General features: G+C 30.6%; 1 protein-coding gene across 1 annotated transcript; it reads right to left on the bottom strand.

Moving 5' to 3' along the window:
* Positions 1–2617: 2617 nt before the first annotated feature.
* Positions 2618–5019, bottom strand: ERF53 (Integrase-type DNA-binding superfamily protein). Its single transcript, XM_088495209.1, has 2 exons — positions 4844–5019; positions 2618–4679 (listed from the first exon to the last, which is right to left on the bottom strand). The coding sequence occupies exon 2, from the start codon at positions 4655–4657 to the stop codon at positions 3416–3418; it is 1242 nt and encodes a 413-aa protein (XP_088351335.1). The 5' UTR covers positions 4658–4679; positions 4844–5019; the 3' UTR covers positions 2618–3415.
* Positions 5020–23226: the final 18207 nt, after the last annotated feature.

Here is a 23226-nt window from a genome sequence, read left to right as displayed (position 1 = left end):
TTTTTATCCTGTTTTTATTTTTGTACTTAGATCATTCAATTTGTATGTCAAAAATATTAAAATTAATAGAATATTCCTTTTCAAAAATATGTAGTCAAAGATCTAATTAAATCCTTAATTATAAATTTTTTTAATTTATAAAAAATATTCTATTAATTCTAATAATTTTTATATTAACAAAAATATAATTATAAAAATTTTTAAAATTTAATTATAAATTTAATAAATTATAAAGACTGGTAGTATAATTAAACCAATTAACAATTATAGCGGAATAATTCAAGGTTTTATAAAACATTTTTCAGGTGTTAATCTTTTTATTTATTTATTTTCATGTTTTATTAATTAAAAAAATTTAAATGTACGATTAATTAGAAACAATCGTAATTTTATACACGAATATCAATAGTATTTAATGTAGGAATAGTATTTTTTAAATTAGCACCATAATGCATGATTATGAACTAAAATCGTGATTGATAATCATAATCATAATAATGGTAAAGCCTCATCGTTATCGTGCCGTCACGAGTAAGATATTTGAGAGATGATCTCATGGGCCGGTGAGTGGGTCCACAAGTGGGCCACCATAGTTAAGCACTCTTTGAAAATAAAATATTTAAGTGAAATAATTAACGTGGAAAAGGCGTGTTTACCTTTGTCTTCATTTGTATTTAGAGATAACAAGAGACAATTCCAGGCTAACCATATTTTTGGTGGCATTCTTAATCCAAAGCATGAAAAGTACAACACAACGCAGCATGATTAGCCTCAATAATTTCGCGGTTTTGTTAAGTACTTAAGAATCTTATAGATGGTGGATGGACCATTTTCAATGAAAATTTATTTTCATATTTTAGTATATATTAAATGTTATTTTCAATAGTTTTTCAAAGTGATATTAATTATTTTTCTTAGAAACTGTTGTATTTAATGCTGCTTTATTTTTTTTCAAGAGTTCATAATGGATGTAGTGTTAGTTGATCTTGTTTTTAGTTAATTATTACATGTATCTAGCTCTAAGTGAAAGGTGAACAAGGAATACTTATTTGAAATATACAAGTATGAGAAAATACATTCCATTTAGAATACTCTTCTTAACATGTTAGGAAATTTTTTAATTTTTATGGCATCTATAAATTAAGTAATACACTTTTATCTTCTAAACCAAGTCCCAATGACGCACTTCTCTTGTATTATTGGCTAAATAGCAATAGCATGATAATTCTCTGTAGTCTGTACTATGTGAAATTTGGGATATATTAAACTTATGATAATCTTTTTATATATTGAACGGAATCAGGGATATTTACGTTACACGATAAACTATATCAACATAAATATGTATAAATCACGTGTTTATTCACACGAATATCCTTCTCACATTTAGATAATACAAAATTCTGACACAAAAATGGAGTGTTAATAACTTAATATCCACTCTAACTATATTTTCTTTTGGCCATAATATCCTCTAATCGGGCAAGAAAACAATTAATTCGTCACGAATTTGAACTCTATTTAAAGGTCTGCCACTAACTAATAAGTTGCTGTATCAATAAAGTAAGATTCAAATCTCTATCAGACGAGTAAACTAACTATTCGACCAATCCAAATTGATTATATCCACTCTAACTATTAAATATTAAAAATAATCCAAATATCATAACAGCTATAATTATTATTGACTTAGGAAATGTTAACACATTAAACACTAACACTTTTTCTACAGATAGAACCATATTGCAGGATAATGCTACGAACAAGCATGATAAACCGAAAGGAAATGTAAAAGATTACGTAGAGCACATGTGGAGCATACTCAAATAATGGACGGGTTACTTCTAGTTACTTCATTTCATTTTCTTATTTACTCAATAAGCCTAATCTTGGAGAGAGTTTAGCTAAAAGTTTCTAAAAGCATTGATTAAAAGGATAAAAATAATATTTTAACATATTTAATATGTAACACAAATCATTGCGTGGTTTACACATTAGATATGATGCTGGGCGTGGTCAAACATATGGGAACTAGAAATTCATAGTGTTTCGCAAGGACGGTGCTGGGAGTGGTGACCTTGTCATAGTAGATTCCCTTTTAGTCAACATTTTCTCCTTTGAATATCACAAGAACCAGATCCTACTTCTCTCTTACTTTCATATTGAATCACATACCAATGCAGATCTTCCATTTTGAGCTTATATTTTTTTTTCAGATAATTAGAAAATTCACTGGTTCCACAAAGGATGTGAGGTACAACTAATTTTAAGTTAGTCGATTAGTTAGTTTACTCGTTTGTTTAAGTAACTGTCAGAAATTCAAATTTCATATTAGATATATAACAAATTATTAACCAGTAACAGTCTAACAGATCCTTAAATCAACTTTGATTGGAAGATACAGTTAAAAAAAACGAAAAGCAAAAGATGCTATTCAATTGTTAGTGTATAATTCACCACTCATGAATTCCACATACATATATCTCTTTTTTTTCTGTTGAAATATATTGATTAAAAATTACACCAAATTGGTGGATGGAATATATATGTTTTTGTTGTGATTTTTGTCAAAAGCAGGTGTACCAATATGAATACTAAGGACAAAACGATAGAAAGGTGGTCCAAAAGCAAAATATGATATGGAAATTGGAAAGTGCGTAGCATACTACAAAGTGGTGGATATATTACTAGAACAACTAGAGTGGATACATACATATAACAAACTCCACAATGTACAAAAATATAAACTAAGATAGAAAGAAATGAAATACATATGATGAATCCATCAGCGTTGGAGCTGAAAAACATGGCTCATAAAACGCATGGACCTACTCATGAGAAGGAAATCACAAAACCGTCTCCTTCTTCTTTCCCTAATTAACCTACACTCTACCATATAATTAATAATGAAACCAACAATCAAGCTAAGAGTGTGTGTATCATCAAAGTAAAATTGATAATATCATCAGAAATGGTGGTGGAAGGCCCAGAAAAACATGGAGCCTTATATCACACATGATTGAGAGTTTCAAGTTCATAGAAGGGATGAGTTTATGGTATATAAGAATGATGATCAAGAAATAATAATCAAAGAAGGTTCACAGGTTGTTTTGCTGAAAATATCTGCAACCTGGGAGAGGACAAAAACTAAGTTTTTGTTGAGCTAGCAGTGGAGATAATAATATTTAAAACCATGATTTTATACATCAAAAAGTACCGTCAAGATTAGGATTTTGTTGCTGACACGTACAAAGCCTAATCAGCTTTTATGTCAGTAGCAGTATCCACTCTTGACGGTTCACTTTTAATGTACAAATGACTAAAATGGAAATTCCAAGCAAGCAAATTAGGATTGTTTGAAGGAGAGAAAGGGAAAAAGTGAGTTCTGAATCCTGATCCTTCCAGAAGAAAGGCCTCAATCTTGTTGTATATGAACATCAGCAGCATCATGATTATCATTGAATCCATCTTGTTCTTGTTGTTGGTGCTGATTTGAGTTGTTGAGACCAAAAGGAACCTGAGGTTGCAAAAGGAAACTATTGTTGGAAGTGTCCAAATCATCCCAAACAGGACTACCTGGACCCCAACCTGAAGGAATAGCATTGAACCATGCAGACATCTCTCCCCACACCAGTTCTTGAGAAACCCCTTCACTCACACTTCTTGAATTCTCATTACTCTCTTCTATTGGACTCTTCTCCACATTCGCATTCCCACCTTCAGAAACCTCTTCAACTTGCTTTGTTGTTGTAATAGAAGAGGAAGGAGATGAAGTAGTAGGAGCATCAGAAGGTGCTTCTTCTTGATTCTTATCATTATTATCATCATCCTTTTTGTTGAGGAAGAGTTCAGGGAAGTTGAGGCGTGCATTCTCACCTCTAAGCTTGAAAGCCTCGCGATCATAGGCCATGGCAGCATCTTCTGCAGTGTCGAAGGTGCCGAGCCAGAGTCGAGTTCTGTTTCGAGGTAGACGAATCTCAGCTACCCATTTCCCCCAATGGCGTTGCCTCACACCTCTATAAAGCTTCGTCGTGTTCAACGGCTGAGACGGTGGCCTCAACCTGTTGTTCATCATCATCATTCTCCCTCTTGGACTTAGGTTCAGTGCTTCGCTCCAATACTGAAGAATCTGCTGCTGATTCTGTTGTTGTAGCATTTGCGGTTGATACACTGTGTTCACCATGTTCATGTTATGTTGCTGTTGCGGATGATGAGATTGAGAACCGAAAGAAATCATTTGGTTGTTGTGCGTTGTTGGTTGCATTGGTGGGTGCATGAAAGGGGTATCTGTTCTTGTTCCGTATTGGTAAGGGAACTGCATTTGCATGGGGTTCTGTTGTGAGGGATCAAACGCAAAAGGAAACACTATTCTTGATGATTGTGAAGATGGAGGAACAGAGGAGGAAGAAGAAGAAGAAGGAGAAGGAAGAGGTTGTTGAAGGGAAGAAGAACGTTGAGGGCTTCGAATCTTCTTGAGAGGTCTGTTATGTAAGACGGAAGCTTCATCAAAAACTGGCTTCCATTGAGCCCTCTGAAAGAAGGTTGGATCATTCATTTCATCAAAAACCTTGTGTGCATCACTGTCATCATCCACACCCATGTTCCTGAACCTGCTGCCACTGTTGCTGTTCTTATTATTATTATTAGCTTCATCCATGGCCAATTAATCCCTCTGCTCTCTTTTAAAAGAAGAAAAAGGAAAAAAAAAAGAATTGGAATCAAAATCACAACGAAGCAAAAAGCAAATAAAAAAAGGGAGATTCAGATTTAGGAGTGTGGGGAGGTGAATCCGATCGAAATCAAAAACAGGATCGGATACCAAAGCTATAATCTTTGGAAGTACCCAATACCCATATCTGGATTGAATTGGAAAAAAATCTAGAGAGTAGAGAGCGAGCGGGAATCAGAGGCAGGAGAATAATAGTGAAGAATGAAGATGGCTTCTTCTGAGTCAGAAACTTGGGGTGGTGAATGCCGAAAGCAGTGCTGAGGAGAAACAAGGAGGTTGAGGCAAACACCTTTTATATCACACCATAAATCTTTTTCTTTTTTCTTTTTTGGGGTTTTGGCTATCATGTATGTTTAATTCTAAGTGTAAGAATTTTTAAATTCTTTTATATTTACTATAAAAAAAATAATTAAAAGAAATCCATTTAAAATTAAATTAGGTTAATTTCATTTTATTATGTATTAAAATCGATCTTTATGTACAAATAACTAAGAAATTTACAAATTTTTTCTTTCATAAATAATAGATGATAAAATTCATAATTGAATCCAGTAATAATAAATAGTTAAATACATAACTAGTCACTATCACTATCTCATCTCAAGTTTAAGAAATTTATATATAAAAAGGAAAAAGAAACCTTATTGGAAAGTCTCTTAATTGGTAGGCTAGAAGGGGCCCACACGGTTGTGATCTTTGCTTGATTACCAATAACCTTTCTTTCAAGCTCAGCCACCTTTGGTTTTGGTCTCACACTTGACAATTACACTCACTTTGAGGTTCATGTAACCTTGCCATGTGTTACAACAACACTGCCATAATGTCAATGCTACAATCTCAGAGGTCAGAACCTAAACAACTTAATGCGATTCTCTTTTTCTTCTGTCCGTACAATCAACAAAAATTAGTATTTGGATACTCAAATTGATATTTAAGTATTTAACATATTAAACATTTTTTTTTTGGGTGGCATCATGATTGATAAGATATTTTTCTAAGGTTCTCAATTAACTCTCTTATGTGGAATAATAGTAGTCAATATGGGTTTGGTGAAATGCAGGCACTACTCGACTACTAGGTTTGCATTTTTCTTTTCTCTCATTAAAACACCATGTGGCGGTTCATGCCTTTCCCAAGAGAATAAAATGTAAAAGGATTTTTGGAAAAGCTTTCCCCTATTTTACTTATTTATTTATTTTTTATGTGCATCTAAACACATTAATAAAAAACATAAATAATTATTCACGTAAAAATATTTTTATATAAATATGATATTTAGGATATGGATAATTATGTTAAATATTTTAGTAAAATATATTAATTTATCAAATAATTTTTAATTATTACTTTTATATTAAGATTTTTTTATCTGAAAAAAAAAAAAAAAACGAAAAGGCACATGTATGTGCTGAAGTTTATTTATTTCAGGGAAGGACACATCATAAAGATGATTCTAGTAGTAGCATGCCGTTAACAGAAATTTCGTCTGAATCATGGCTTGCTCCTACGTAACCTCAAAGCTACATACAATAATTAAACTACTAGTCTTACCGAATCCTATTAAATTAAATTCATAGGATAAGTAAAAGTGATGATAATATTCTATCAAGTAGTATTTTGTTTCTCCATACATATTTAATTTTCTTAAGCTAGCAAATAGAGTATTCATTCATTGGGGAAAAAATAAAGCCAATTATTACTCCTTCAAGTCTCAAATATCTCTTTATCTAAGAAAAGTATATATAATAAAAAAGAAATCGGTACACTATATATATAATAATAGAACACAGCAATTCTTTGTTTAATCTTTCCACTTTTATCAAGAAGATTATTAAAAAAGAATAACAAGATATTTAAAGGAGTTAATACTCAAAATAACTCCTAAAATCTGATTCTCAATTCAATTTAATCTTTTAATTTTTAATTGACTCAAATTATACCCTAAAATTTTAAGGTTTAAATTGGCTCTTCTATTCATTTTATTATAGAAAAGATGACGTAACACGATTAAATGACGTTATTTTGCTGTTTGCGCCTAAACGACGTTGTTTTACTCCTCCCCTCTTTTTCTTCCTCCTTCTCAATGTCTAAACCTCCCGTCACCCCATTGCCACTACCCTTAATCACAACTTGCCAACTCTGCCACCCTCAATCAAAGAAATAGTCAAACAATCAACTCAATTGAAGGAACTTAAAATCCGAATGCAGCAACCTCAATGCAAGGAGCTTGAAATCAGTATAAAAATTTTTTATCAGTATAAAATATTTATTTTCATTAAAACTCTACCTGTGTGTTTCTGGCAGTGGAGCGTCAAATCAGTGCAATTAGAGCGATTTATGATGTTGAGATTGAACGATTTTTTATGGAATTTCATCTGGTCCGGTCACATTTCAATGAGGAACAGCTCTGAAAGTCGATGCTGCAGGTCTTCGAAGAAATCTTACCGAATCTCTCAATTATGAAAGATGAAGGGAATGGGAAATTTGATGTGAAGTGAAAAGAGAAAGGGAGTAGAATGTCCACGACTTGTGGTAATGTAGAAAGAGATCTCTCATTTTCATCATGTGCTGAAGCATTCATGAATTGATTTGAATGAGAAATGTTGCTATTCATTTAGGATCGTTTCATATATAGAAACTTACCTCTGTTATTACTAGTTTCTTTGCATATACTGCTAAATCTATTATAACTAACTTAAACAACTTGCAAAGAACAACTAACTAGTGATTACAATATATTGTGATAATATGAATTGATTAAATGTCTGTTACATAGATTTTTGAGGAGCCATGTGAAGTTCAGACATTGAGGAAGAGCCATGTGGGGTTGGGAAGGTATGATTGGGGGTGGTAGTAACGGAGTGGTGGAAGGTTCACATATTGAGGAGGAGGAAGAAGAAGATGGGAGGAGTAAAACGATCTCATTTAGGTACAAACAGCAAAATAACATCGTTTAATCATGTCACGTCATTTTTTTAGTGACGAAAATGGACCGGGATCAACTTGAGTAACGACTTAAAATTTTAAGGTACAATTTGAGTCAATTAAAAATTGAAGGACTAAATTGAATCAAAGTTAAATTTCAAAGATCATTTTAAATATTAATCCATACTTATAGAAATTGGTTTAAGAACTACATACATAAAATATAATAATAATTACATTAATTTTAAAGTACAATTTGAGTCAATTAAAAATTAAAGGACTAAATTGAATCAAAGTTAAATTTCAAAGATCATTTTAAATATTAATCTATACTTATAGAAATTGGTTTAAGAACTACATACATAAAATATAATAATAATTACATTAATAAATAAATTAAGATAATATCTACTCACATCAAGATATTTTATATATATGATGGAGATACTAATTAAAAATTATTAAATAATTTAATGTATTTAACAAATTTACAAATTTAATATAATATGTATTAACATTTTAAATATTATATTCACAGGAAGATATTTTTATCTTAGTAGCATTTATTTGGTTAATGATATTGCTAGTTGCATGAGGCGTGCTACTTCTACTTGGCTCTCTCCCCAGCTTATGCCCCTTAGTTACAACACAAAGAAAAATGTGTCTTTGTCTTGTTGTCTACTACTCTATCTTTATAAATTTTTTATTGCCTTCGTTCTGAAAACGTGGGATATGCTACAAGTTAACACATCCATGCATATCTTTCCTACTTTTCTTGCTACGTTTGTATCATTATGTATTGACTTGCATTTTGCAAGGATCATAATATGCTAGCTAGCTAGACAGGTGAACACACTTTGAATGAGTTGATTGGGTCGGATAAAGTTGGGTTCTTTACTTTTTTCGGTCGAACAGAATATATTATTGTAAAAAAAAAATCACTTTTAGTGATTATTTATTTTGTTTTTAATGACAATAAAAATCATCGTCAATATATTTACTGGTAATTATATATTAATCATTTTATACTTTGTCGTTAAAAAATTTTAACGATAATTATAGATACAATTATCCACAAAAAAATTTTTAATAGCCGTACAAAATATATAATTACCATTATAACATATAATACTAATGACAAATATATAATTCTGTAATAACATAAGTTAAATAAGATATATAATAACCATTATATTATTGTCACTAAAAATAATTTTTGTTATAGTATATATACATCATCATTATAAATATGCATGTCATACATTTATTTATAGCAGCTACTTAACGTTAAATATGATATATTACTAATTGTCTCTACTCCCAAAACAATTTTGACTCTACTCCCAAATCTAAAATCCGTATTTCCTAACCTTTTTCTTTCTCTCCCTTTTCAATTTTTATTTCTTCTCTCCAGCCCCGCGTCATTGTCGTCGGCTCGCTGCCCATCTCCTGACCCGCTCCACGTCAATATCGCGATGTCACCAACGTTGCTGGCTTGCTGTCTCCTGACTTGCCCTACTCGCTTGCTCCTTGTTTCTGCGTTCCACTTTGTCTCTCGTCAGTCGCCACTCCGTCATTATCTCTGAGTTGACTCTGATACTGTCACCACTCCATCATCGTCTCTTGTGGTCTCGCACTCTCGCCATTCGCCCACAGCCCACTCCATCATCCACTATAAGAAAAATGCTAAATACAGTCGAATTTAGCGTCGGACGTTATCATCAGATTTACTGGTGGATTTGACAATAAATTTGTCGAATATAAAGATTACCGTCATATTCGATTTTTTGACGGTAAATTCGCCGGTAATAATTGGAAAGAAAAAAAGAAAAAATGGCACGATCATTACTGTCAAATTTACCGGCGAATTAATCTGCCAGTAATCCGAATTAGTGCAACGCTGCATTTTGGTCATTCTCAAAGCATTACCGTCGGATTTATCCGCCGGTAATCTTACCCTAAATTCGAATCGCGAACCGTCTTCTTCACATTTTCAAACTAATGTCCCTCTCTCTCTCTCTCTCTCTCTCATTGTGTCCCACAAACCACCTCTGGCAGCCCCTCCACCAATGTCAGCCACCACCAACAACGTTCAAAGACTTCATGGACTCCTTGCGTCACGTTGGTTGCTCTATCACCACCGTTTTCATGGCTCCCACCACTGTTGCCGCCGCCACTGCTACACCGCTATCGCCGCTGCTCCTTGTGTGCCGGAGATGCCTCTTTCCTCCCGCCAGGTATGTTGTCATCATCCTTCTTTTTATTATTTTTTAGTTTATTTTAAAAAAAAATCCTAATAATGCAGCCCTGCCGGTTGGTCACCGTCGCCATCACTTTGCTGTCTCTGCTGCCACCACTTTATCGGAGCTGTCTCCTTCCTCTCTTCAGGTTATGTTGTCCTCCTCCTTCTTGTTATTATTTTTTTTAAGATTTAGTTTATGTATTTGTTTAGATTTAGGATTTTTTTAATTATATTTTGATTTAGGTTTTGTTATTCTATTTTGATGATTGTGTGTTTGAAATTTTGTTTATAATTCTGATTTTAAATTTTGTTTTGATAATTGTGTTTATTATTATGATTTTATGTTTATTGTTCTAATATCATGAAGAATAAAAGTGATTGTTTCTATATTGTTAAGGATTTATTACTTGAGTTTGCATTAAAAACGTTGCTGGTGTATTGAACGTTTGAAAAGTACAAGTCATTTTTGGGGGTTTTGAGAATTCTGACTAGGGTTGAGGTTAGTGTGGTTGGTTTCTTTATGTAATTGAATTTTCAGTTTGAAAATGATGAGGATCATATCAGGAAGAGTTAGAAATGCCATTAGTTATTAGTATTCCTTTACTTTTTTAAAACTTAGGTGGTGCTTTTTGGTTATTGTTGTTTCTATTTAGCTTCAGTTTAGGACTGGTGATGTCTGTGCTATCATTTGAAGTAGTTCATGTTCAAGTGTTTTTCTAAATTATTCAAATTTTCTATGGCATTTCATGTTATCATTTTGAAGTGGTTCATGTCCAAATATTTTTTGAGATAAATTATATACGACTGTACTATTCTATGCACGATAACAACCAGCGGTAATAAACCATGTAAATTCAAAGGGGCAGGGTGTTCTTCATAAGAAGACTGATTCCATTATCTTGACTTCTTTTTCATCCTGAATTCTAAATTCAATAAAATTTGTATTGCTTTGCGAGTTTTTATATAAGTTTTAATTAGTTATCACTGGACTTTTGGAAGTAAGTTCTAAATGTGATTTATTTGAGATGGTTTGATATGAGGCTGCAATTCAGAGGACTGATGAGGATGAATATATTATTCTCAAGTATAGCATACAATGAAAACATTGCTACCTAAAGTCATATTTGTTAGTTGTCAATCCAAATCTTAGTACGTGTTTCATGAATATATTTCATTACGAAGTCATGTCTAACATATATGAAACTAATAATTTCATTCTTTTCTATTATACTACCACTAAATAATGTTATATGGTTAGAAACTATAGACACTAGGAAGCTAGATTGAATTCATTTGCGACTTAACACAAACCAAAAAGGTTCTTAAACTGAGGTTTCTGCAAAAAAGAGGTTCCTAAAATGATAAAATACAGAGCAATATCAATATCCTACTTACTACAGGTAATATGTATGAATTACGTTTGTATTTTATCATTAAACATTTTATCCTCAAGTTTCGAATTCAGCTTTTAATATGCATGAATTATATATTAATTTTTAAACAAGGTTTTTAAAAAATTTAAAATTTAAGTGGACCGTTGGATTAACCGTCAGTTAAATCCGTCGATAGTTATTGATTTAATTATTAATTAACAATATATTACTATCGGATTTACCAGAAGAAAAATCTGTCAGTAAATAATTACCAGCGATGTTTATACCGTCGGAGTAACGGTAAACATATTCCCAGCGAATTTTTTTTGTAAATCCGACGGTACTCAACGTTTATCTTGTAGTGATAGTCTCTCGCCACTCCATTTGTCCATCATCGACTCATCGTCGTGCCATTCCGTCATCGTCTATGCGTCTCTCTCTCTCTCTCTCTCTCTCTCTCTCTCTCTCTCTCTCTCTCTCTCTCTCTCTCTCTCTCTCTCTCTCTCTCTCTCTCTCTCTCTCTCTCTCGCCGCTTTAGGCACCGTCGCACTAGCCGCACACACCTCGTCAGTCTCCAGCTTCTCCTTCTCGAGTAGTTGGTACATTTACAGATTCACTAATGACTAATTTACTTGCTTCGTTACTTTGATTTGGTATTTTGTTTAGTAAAATTTAATTTTATCTTATTTAGGAATAAGAATTTGATTTTGATAAATATTGTGTGAAACTGTGAATTGTAATTTACGTTTGAATAATTGAATAATTAAATCCGTCAAATTGTGAATTTGGTGCTATTTAAATAATTGGATGATTTATGTTTATGTATATTGACATATAATTGAATTAGGATATTGCATTTTGTTACTATTGAAAATTAATTTGAATGATTTTGACAATGGATCTTTTTATTAAAAGATGCTATAAGATGAGGAACAATGTTGTGGGGTAGTTATTTTTGAGATTCGCTGCAATTAATTGGTGGCTTGCGCCTTAGTGCCTCACTGTCACTGCAGTTGTGTTGTGCAACATCTATATTATTCTTGGATTTCTTTTGATTATATATATTATTCATTTGATATTATATTATTTTGTATTTTTTTATTGAGTTATCTCAAGTATTACAAAGGAACGACCAAGACATTATAAATGCTATGATGTTGGTTAAAGTGTCTAAGTAACGATTGCAAAATATAAGAGATGATAGTTGGTCTCTTTTACTTGATGAAGTCTCATTGTTTTGTGACAAATATAATATTACTATTCCAAAAAAGATGATATATTTGTGTCCCAAGGAAGACGAAGACGCAAAGGTCAAAATATCTCAAATTTGCATCATTTTCAAGTTGAGATATTCTATCAAGTAGTTGATAGACAACTTCAAAAACTCAGTAATAATTTGACAGAGGTGAATACTGAATTGCTTCTTTGTATAGCTTGTCTGAATTCAAGACACTCATTTTTTGTATTTGATAAGGAGAAGTTGATCCAGTTAGCTCAATTCTATCCATTAGAATTTTCTTGTACTTCACTTTTGGCATTTGATAGTCAATTTGAGAACTTCATATTAGATGTGTGTTCTGATGATCAATTCTTAAACTTAAATGGGATTAGTACTATTTTTCAGAAATTGGTTGAGACTCGAAAAAATATTATTTATCTATTAGTGTTTCTTCTTTTGAAGTTAGCTTTAGTTTTATCCGTAGTATCTGTATCAGTTGAAAGAACTTTCTCTAGTATGAATATTATAAAGAATCGACTTCATAATCGTATGAGAGATAAATTTTTAAATAATTATTTAGTGACATATATAGAAAGAGAGATATTTGATTGTATTGAAAATAAAAAAAATTATTCAATCTTTTTAAAATATAAAACTCAAAAAAATAAAATTATAAATTATTCGTTATTATTTTAAATTATTATTTTATTATTTTAATTTGTTGATTAAATAATTTAAAAAATAATTATATTTTATAATATTATAGTATAATTATAAAAAATATTATTATATTATATATATTTTGTTTTCATTAATAAATTTTTTTGGATCAATCGTTGGTTAAGACAGAAAATTTAAAAACTTTTTTTATATATAATTTACGCACGATTGTTAATTTTGAGGGTAATTTGATAATATTTTAAATTTAGATGACAAAATGACTCGTGTATAATTTAGGAGGCTAAGATGAAAATTTACTCTCTAAGATTGCTTCATATAGCATAGGTCGATAAGCTAAGAATCACTGATTAAATTGGTCAATGTTCATATGTGACTTATAACAAAATACTCAGAGGCTTAATAATTTTGTTCTAAGGTAGCACTTATCTTGAGGACAATGCTCAATTTGTAGACAAAGCGTCAAAGGCTAGCATGTAGCTATGGTTCCTCTAGGTAAAAATATGCATAAGAATAGAATAAATATGGGAATCAATTTTTGATTAATTACAGTAGAAAAGGTTTAATTAGTTGTTTTATTACAAAATTACTTTTTTTATTAATCCTAATTTTCGTGAAAGATTTAGGTTCTAAGGTTAAAATTTATGATTTAAAATTTAATATTTAAAATTTAAAATTGTTGATACAAATTCAAATTCGACCAAAATTTTGATATGTCTATCTAAATACAGAATAAAAAAGAAAAGTCATTTTAACAAAAACATGCTATGTTGAGCGTCAAGCTTTGTTTTTCATTTTTCCTTTCATTTTAAGTATTTTAGCATTTTCATTTCTTTCTTTCAATTTTATTTTGAGTTTGTTTAGTTCAATTTCTATCCACGTTCGTTCTAAACATTTGTTTGCACCATTTTATTTATTAATAATGCAAGAATTCATAATTTTATTCCATTACTTACGAAATTAATTTTGACGCTTAAGTGTTTAATTATGTTCTCCTTAAAGGAGTTGTATCTACTTTTTGAATTGAGATTGTTGATACAAATTTGTTCGACACCTTATGTTAAGATTGAACCAAAATCAAAGAATACAAAAATTAAAAGATTAGTTAGTTGATATTAAATTAGATTTTTTTTAATTAAACTCATAAGAATAATATAGCTAGAGATTATAAAAAATTACATTCTAGAATAGTCTAGACAAACAAGTTGAGTCATAAATCGTGAGGTTATTTCGCTTATTCTCGTTTCTAATTAGTAGTGTTGTTGGGCTTGAATCTTCCTCTTTAATTACTTTTATCTTATTTGTCCTTTTGGTCTTCTTTAATTTAGCTTATTATGTACCAAAAAATAGTTTTGGAGGGACTCATCCTCTTGTTATAAACCGTATTTGTTTAGCATTATCTTTTGATTGTAAAAAGCATAGCTTTTCTCTATAAATTTTTCTATGATTGCAAAGTGCAACAGGACCTAAAAGTGAAGTAACAAGGACTTGTTTTTTTCACAAACATATTAATCATGCCCCCAAATTATAAATTATAAAAAAAGTTATTTGTATACTAAAATAAATTATTATATTAATCATTATATGATATTTGAATATATATTACATGTGTTGTTTTTATATTTTTAATACATATTTCATATTCAATGCTGATATAGATAGTGTCTATTTTTTGTTACGGAAACTTATATATTAAGATGTTCAATTATAAAAAGCGAGATATTTCGCGTCCTAAAAGCAGAAAGAATATTTTAGATGTTGATGTACAATTATTAGGAGATATATCTTAAATTTCAAATCAAATTCAAGTACATACGTTATTATCAATTTTATTTGTGGTATTAGTGTTATATACAAAAATATAAAATGTTAAAAATAATGTGTTAGATGTACTATTAATTGTATCAGAAAACTCTCACATTAATGGCAATATATAATTATGCATGAACTTGGGTCAAAAAAGAAGTTCAACGAAAAAGTCAGGTGCTTTGAATTGGTCAATCGCAAAATGGCTGGCATTGGTTCCTCCAAGTATCTAATCACAAAAAATAAAACAAACTTTAATATAATAAGTTAAGAAGTAGCAATAGGATCAATTTCTTAAGAAATGATATAGAGCGTTACAGTACATGCATGTGGGTAAAGAATTTATAAGAAGTGATGGAATTGCAAATGCAAGTTTATGTGTGTGGCAAAGGTTCCACGTATTTCACTTTCGGTGCAACAATTGCGAAGAATTCAACTTTCAAGCATCAAAAAACCACTTGTCTTTGCAAAGTCAACACCATAACCTTGTATTTTTCACAATAGGTCGGTGAAAATCGGCACGTGTCGGTGGTCCACCATAAACCCTCATCATTTTGTTCTCCTAATAGAGTAATCTTAATTATTTGTACGCTACTAATAATTTATTTTAGGGTAATGTTAGGTAGACAAAAAAAAAGTCAGAACTTATTTTATTTAGCATTAATTAATTATCGTAACAATTAATGAATACTAAATAAAATAAATTATGGTTATTTTTTGCTGATTTTCTTTGGTTACCAAATATTTTCGTTTATTTTATTGGTCAAAGTCCTATGACATATTGATATTTTAAAAGTTTGTCAACGATGCCTTCAAAAATATCTAAAAAATAGGACACATGCCTTATAGAGTGATGAATTTCATTTCATTTCTCAGCCCAAGTTTTTTTTTATTTAGATTTAGTTTATTGAATTAAAAATTTAATTTTAATACATTATTAATATAAAATTATTTTATATGTATATTTAATTATATAATATTATATTAATAAAAATAATTATTTTTTAAATTGATCACGTAAATAATTATTTAAATATGATTATAATTATATTATTATATAAAATATTTTATAATATTAATATATAAAAATTAAATTCAAAATCTCAATGTTTTGTTTTTTTTTTTTAAATTAAGAATAAGACTCGTATTGAAATTTTTAAATAAGAATGGAGAGTTTATTTTTTTTATGTATATCTCGTTGGCTGCATGTATGCTTATTATTAATTAGCATGTATTTTGTTACATGTACTATCTATATATGTTACTGAATTTTCAGATTTTCGCAAACGTTTCATAGGAACAAATGATGGCAACAATTTAAAAGTTCCAATAACACAAATGTTGGCGAGTGGAAAGAGCATTAAGTAGGGCTCACCAAAGGAGCAATTAACAAGAGGCATATCCGCATATGTATTATTTGATTGACACGTGGCTTCAGTTCCTACATCGTGGGTTCGAATATATCTTTCTATGGAAGAATTGATCGCAGAAGATATGTTATTTCATATATATATAACTTTGACCGAAGAAATTAAGCAACGAAAACCAGGTCACCTACTACATACCCTTCTTCTAAACCCTAATTTTTTGGTACAGAAACTTATATCCATCCATATGCATGAGGAACGTGTTGTGGTATCAAATTTGGCCACTTATTCTGACATAATGGCTACGTCTAAATGAGAGAACATGCGTTGCCTCCATGTCAAACCATTATCTTCTCTTCTTTTAATTTTATTTTTTTAATTTTTTGGTGACCCTTGAATATAATTGATTGAATCATTGAATGATTAACGCTGAAAATAAATGGAGAAAAAAATATAAGTTGATTTTTTTCAAATAAAAAATAGTGTGCAAACATTTTTAATTTGATGGTATGGCAACACATTGTTGAATATCTAAATAATGTTTTTAATACATTGACAACATATAAAAAAATTATATATAATTTTCATCTTATTTTTTAAATTATTTAAATAATCATAACTGACTAAACTGACTTCAAATGAATACGAAAAAATATTAAAAATATTAATATTTATTACAGAAGGAATGCTAGGGGCCAGCAATTTTTGTGATTTGTAGCCATCAAATAGCCATCAATGATAGTTTTAATGGTGTGAGATTGGTGTGAAATTTCATTCAATGGCTCACTTTTCTTTACTGATTACATGTTGGCCAGAATTTAACAAAGTTGTTGTTCCCTAGACTTTTCCTTTATTACAGATATTTGCGATAAAAATAATATTTTACCCTTGAAATTAAATAATGAAGGAGAAAGAAATTGTTGAAAAAAAATGCTGAATATAAAGTACTATTATCTTTATAATGTTAATTGGTATATTTTAATTTGATAATAAAATAATGTTTGACCTAGCTTTGTTAATTAAAAATACATATTTTTAAAAAGATAATAAATGGAAATTTCTCGGATTCTCATCAACTCTTCAGAAGTTAAAACTCAACAAAGCTTCCAACAATTTTGGTAATGAACTTAAAAATGAATTGGCAATACTAACTTCTTCTTCTTCTTTTATACATATACATGCATAAGCATTAACAAACAAGGACTTCAGAGAAAAGTGTAATAATAACTAATAAGTAGTTGCTCCTCTAAAATAGATAAAAGTTAATTCGGTACACAAACATTTCACATAAATAATAATGCAGGGTTTGAAGAAGAATCGCAATTAATTAAATGGTATAATATATGCAACTTAATCTCATAATTATATTATTGGCTATTTCTATGACTTGAATCTATAACTTTAATGTCACACGGAGACAATTCAATCGTTGTTGCTTCAAAAAAATTTTTCCCTCTAAAATATATATTCTCTCAAATTTTATTTACCATCAAGATATATATCATAGCTTCGAAGCTCCATATGGCAAGTTTCAATGTGCAATATAAAAAACAGAAAGCTAAAGGGTGGACTTTGATTCATATATTGGTGGTCACATCCTATTTGTTCTTAATTTTCAATCCACTCAAAAAGTCAAAGTCATCGTTATTTAGTGGCAAAATAATACCATGAAAAAAAATGTTCAGGTCAACTCCCTCATTGATATTGGAAGTGCTCCCAATAACATGGCGCATATTGAAAATAATAATAAAAAAAAGTCAATAGTTTAATTTTCTGTGTCCAACCTTGTAAAATTACGTACATCTATTATATATTGAGTTATTTTGTTATATATATATTATATGTAATCAAAGTACAACTCCTACATTAATTTAATTATGATCACATTTTTTAAATTATCCATCTACTTCAAATGTCGGCTTCTTTATTTCATTCAGCTTTCTAATTTATATATTACGATAATTATATATGTGATTAGTAATAAAAAAATCTCAGTGGCAGGCACTCGTAGACAAAGACCAATAATGCCATTTTGAACAATTGTTCTATGCAAACTCGGAACAATAACATAGTTTGGAAATTAAATATATATGATCACATTTGGACCAATGTGGCTTAAGCGCATGTGTTTTAATTTATTGTCATGTCAAGGTAGTTGCTATTACTAATCAACAACTCTGTTAGTGATTAACTTAATCTTGCATGACTAATCAACAACTCTTATTAATGATTAACCTAATCAATGCGCCCAATGAATTAAACAATGGGAATAATAAAGCCTGAGAATCTGGTTATTTAGCATGTGTTGAGCTACCATTGGAACAAAGTAAACATAGCTATAATCGAAGAACAATCTTAGTGTAAAATAGTGCAATATCACTATGATTGGATGAAGCATATGTTATAAAATAATTGTCTCTCAACAATAATTGCTAACCCATTTACGTATAATGGTTATCAATACTGCTTTAGTTTCCACTCTCATTGTGTATATTAACAAAAATAATTAGATAATTCCTCATGGTGGTCCACTAATTACAAGGATTATGATTGAATATATGAATGAAAATATCTTGTCAGGCTAAGTCTTACCAAACCACTTTGCTTCTGTTAAAGTTTGGCGTGCATAAATATCTTCAATAGTAATATTATCTTCGTAGTTTCTATATATGCAAAGTTTTTAATTAATTGTTCACTTAGTTAAATAATGACATTTTCCATCAAAATGATTCATGGATTAAAGAGAAAATTATTTACTTAGTTAAACATGTTGCTCGAAATTTTTCTAAGGTTGTTACCAACCAAAAACATATTATTCCTTTCTCTTTGCAATATAACTGAGAACCGCCTTCAATGAATGTCTGTAAAGTGAATTGCGATACAAGCGTTTTTGAAAATGAACAATTAGCTGGCTTTAGATGTATTATTAGAGACAGCATGAAAATTTGGATGAAAGGTTGTTCTGCCAGTATACCTCTTTCTAGTGTTCTCTGTTGTGAGTTTCATGCTATTTGGAGATGACTTGTTATAGCTTGAAATTGCGAGTGTAAAGAGGTCATATGTGAAACTGATAATCTTGATGCGTTTCTTCTTGTTTCGCGAGACACAACCAACATGATTAGGAATGACTCTGATCTGCTTGACAAAATAAAAAAATGCTTCAGTGCAATTGGACAGCTACTTTAGTGCTCATCCAGCGCATAGTAAACAGAGCGGCTGGTTTAATGGCTAAAACCGCTACTTTAAATAAGCAAGTGTACCTAGAGTGGTTACTGCCCCCTAATAATTTAGACATTATTATTAGAGAAGAGTGCTACTCTTTTTCTTAGGTCCTTTTTCTTTGTGTTATGTTCAGTCACAAATTTTTTTTTTAATTAATTTGTTTAGTTAAATCAAGTTTATTATTATTAAAAAATCATTTATTACGATTAGCAAAGATATAATTTTATTTTTCTATAATTTTTAGAATATGTTAGACTTAATAATAAATGGTTGATGATTGAGAGTTTTAATTTTTCTTTTCTCCTAATTATTTTTCTAATATTTAAGAGAGTAAAAATTTAAATATATATTACCTTTTTAAAACATCAAACAATAAAAACTTTATTTTTTTATTTAAAAGTTAGGAGGATATATAATTACGAGAATAATTCTCAATCATTTTTAATAAATTGATATGTTAAAATAAAAGTATCATATTTGAATATATAGCTGGTATCAATCAAATAAAACCAACAAAAAAAATTATAACGATTAGTAAAGAACTAAATATGCGTTTTATTTTTTATAATTTTTAGAATAGATTAGACTTGTTAAAAAATTGAGATGTTAAAATAAAAGCATTATATTTGAATAGCTGGTAATAGGGGGTGTGTATGGCCCGGTCAGTCCGAAAATTCGGTTCAATCCCAAATATTTTAGGGGTTAATTTGATGTGATTTTATCGAGTTTAGAGTTGGGTAAAGATCTCAAAAATAGACTCGGTCATTATTTCGGGTCGGGTCGAGTCAATGTGAACCCATTTTGCCCGACCCATATGCATCCTAAGAAAACTAAAAAAGATATATATGTTTTAAATTAATTTGAATATTATGTTATATTAATTATAAGGTTATTGTTTTATTTTTAATCACACTTGTTGAATTAGAAAATAGATCAAAGAAACATCAAATTAGAATTTATGAACAAATTCAAGTTTAAATATGGATATCAACTTTTCGATAACAAATTTTCTCTTTATAAATAAGTACATCATAAATAAATTTTTTTATAAATTATTATTAAAATTTAAAGATCTGATTTTTCATCCGGTTTAAACCCGATATATATAGTTGTGGCCCGAAAAAATTTAGGTCTCATCGAATTTAGGGTCGGATTAGGGTCTAAAAAATATATTCGATGTATATTTAGGATCGAATCTGAGTCAAGACAAACCCGATTTCACCTGACGCATAAACACTCCTAACTGATAAAACCAACAATCTTATGTTAAAATAACAAATAAAAAAAATACAAATTGATTTGTTGATATCTATAAAAAAAATTCCACCACAACAAATATGGCAGATGTGCCTGATAAGAACTAATATGATGGTGGCCCTGTGCAATAATAGTTCACGGATGGATTAAATAATTCTTAACTTGTTATAATCGAGTGTTAGCTGGAAATTACTATTACTAATGATGATACACATATATATGCATGGGATAGTATGTGCTTCTAGATATTCTGACTTTTTCTGTTACCTAAATATGAAAAGAAACATTGACTTCGTTCCTTTCCATTTCGGAGGGAGACAAATTTTAGTGTATGCTACTGGGATATATAATATGCTTTCAATTAAAAAGTCAATTTTGTTAACGAAAAAAAAAAAAACTATTTTTTAAGCTGATATTAGAAATAATTTTTTTTATTTTTAAATTATAAATTTTAAATTCTAAACTTTAAATTTTTATTCTTCTCCTTCCATCTCCCATTGTCCCTGCTTTCTTTTTCTTCGAAATCATGCTGCACTACCAAGTAGCTAGTAGGAGACTAGGAGCTGCATATTTGCAAATAGTATAGGATATTTTTGTACCCAACAATCATTTTAGTAAAAGCCCAATAAGATACCAGTTTGTTTTGTTCACAATATTATAAGTTGGGCCTAGCCGTCTTTCTTTTTTTTCTTTTTAAATGAAGTCGCATGAGGAAAAATAAACGCCCTATCCGAAAAAAAAGAAAAAGAAAAAAGTTACAATTTATTGTTTTGTCACAAAAAATATATATTGTTTATGAGCAAAAAAGAAAATATTATTTACTTTTTTTTTCCAAAGATAAATATTATTTTATTAATATAAAATAAAAGTGTTTTCATAAGGAAGTACAAAAGAATTGGGTATTCCCATTTATCATCAGCTGTGACTGAAAGACTAAGAGCTTAAAGAAGAGTAAAGTAAGAGTAAAGAAAAAGTAGCATCTATCAGGTATGGTTCACGAGTTCACGCACTAAATTGCAAGCTTCTTTCACTATCTCTGGTGCTGGGCTTATTACCTTCTCAAAAACACACCGATTCCTCGCTTTCCAAGTGCTCCAACACAACGCCGCTATGAGGAGGGTCTTTTGTCTACCGTCGAATTGAGCCACTGCCCAGGATAAGACTCGTTGCCACCAATTGAAAAAAGTTTCTTCTTCTCTCATCCATAGGTCAGGGGTTATTAAGTTTAGGCTCCATATTATTGAAGACAGGGGGCATTGGAACAAAGCATGAGAAATTGATTCAGCCTTCAACATGCATCTTGGACAAGTGGCAGGAGTGGATGCGAACCGGCTGTGAACTTGTTGCAACACCGGAAGCTTTTCATGAAGACTTTTCCATAGAAAAATCTTAATTTTATGTGGTAATTTCAACTCCCAAATGCTATTCCAGACTCTGTTGTGTATGTTCTGGGACCTCAATGAAGTAGGAGAATGAAAGAATCCATAAGCAATTTTGTATCCTGACCCAACTTCATATATACCAGATTTTGTCCAGCACCAATTAACTTCATCCTCCTCCTCTGTTGGTTTGTTTGAAAAAATTTTATTGCATATATCAACTGAAAAAATCGACTCAATCAGATTTTTATTCCAACTTCTATCAGGATTTAGTAACGCACTAACGTAATACACTTGCATATTTGGCGGGATTGTGAGTGCATTTTGAGGGACATTAAGGGGCACTGGTGGTGGGAGCCAGGGGTCATGGAAGATGCGAACATTAGTGCCAGAACCTATTTTCCATAACAAGCCTTTCTCAATCACCTTGCGCCCTTCAAGAACACTTCTCCAACCCCACGACGGTACGCTTCCTATCTCTGCATGTAGGAAATCTGTATATCTGAAATATTTAGCTTTGAGCATTCTTGATATAGTAGAATTAGGGTATTTCATTAGACGCCAACATTGCTTGCCCAATAAAGCCAAATTTTGCGCCCTTAGATCCTTGATCCCCAGCCCTCCATCTTTCTTTGGTCTCGTCATTGTGTCCCATTTAATCCAAACCATTCTTCGTTCTGCGCCTTTTTGACCCCATCAAAATTGCGAGAGCATGCTATGAATCTCAGTCAACAGCGTGTCCGGGAGCTTGAAACAAGAGAGTGTATAAATAGGAATCGCCTCCCCCACCGCTCTCAATAGCGTGTGCCTGCCACCTGATGACAATATACTTCTTTTCCAACCCATAATCCTCTTCTGAACTTTATCCTTGATAGCTCCAAAGGTTGCTTTCTTTGATTTTTGAACTATAGAGGGCAGTCCCAGGTATTTGTCTTGTGCTCCGATATGTTCAATATTTAGTGTCTGAGCAACTGCTAGTCTTGTGTTCTGAGGAGTGTTGTGACTGAAAAAGATAGCCGACTTATTCAA

Source organism: Arachis ipaensis, chromosome B8, assembly GCF_059453495.1.
Source record: "Arachis ipaensis isolate K30076 ecotype BB chromosome B8, ASM5945349v1, whole genome shotgun sequence".
In the NCBI taxonomy this organism is placed as follows: domain Eukaryota; kingdom Viridiplantae; phylum Streptophyta; class Magnoliopsida; order Fabales; family Fabaceae; genus Arachis; species Arachis ipaensis.
This window is presented reverse-complemented; position numbering and strand designations above follow the sequence as displayed.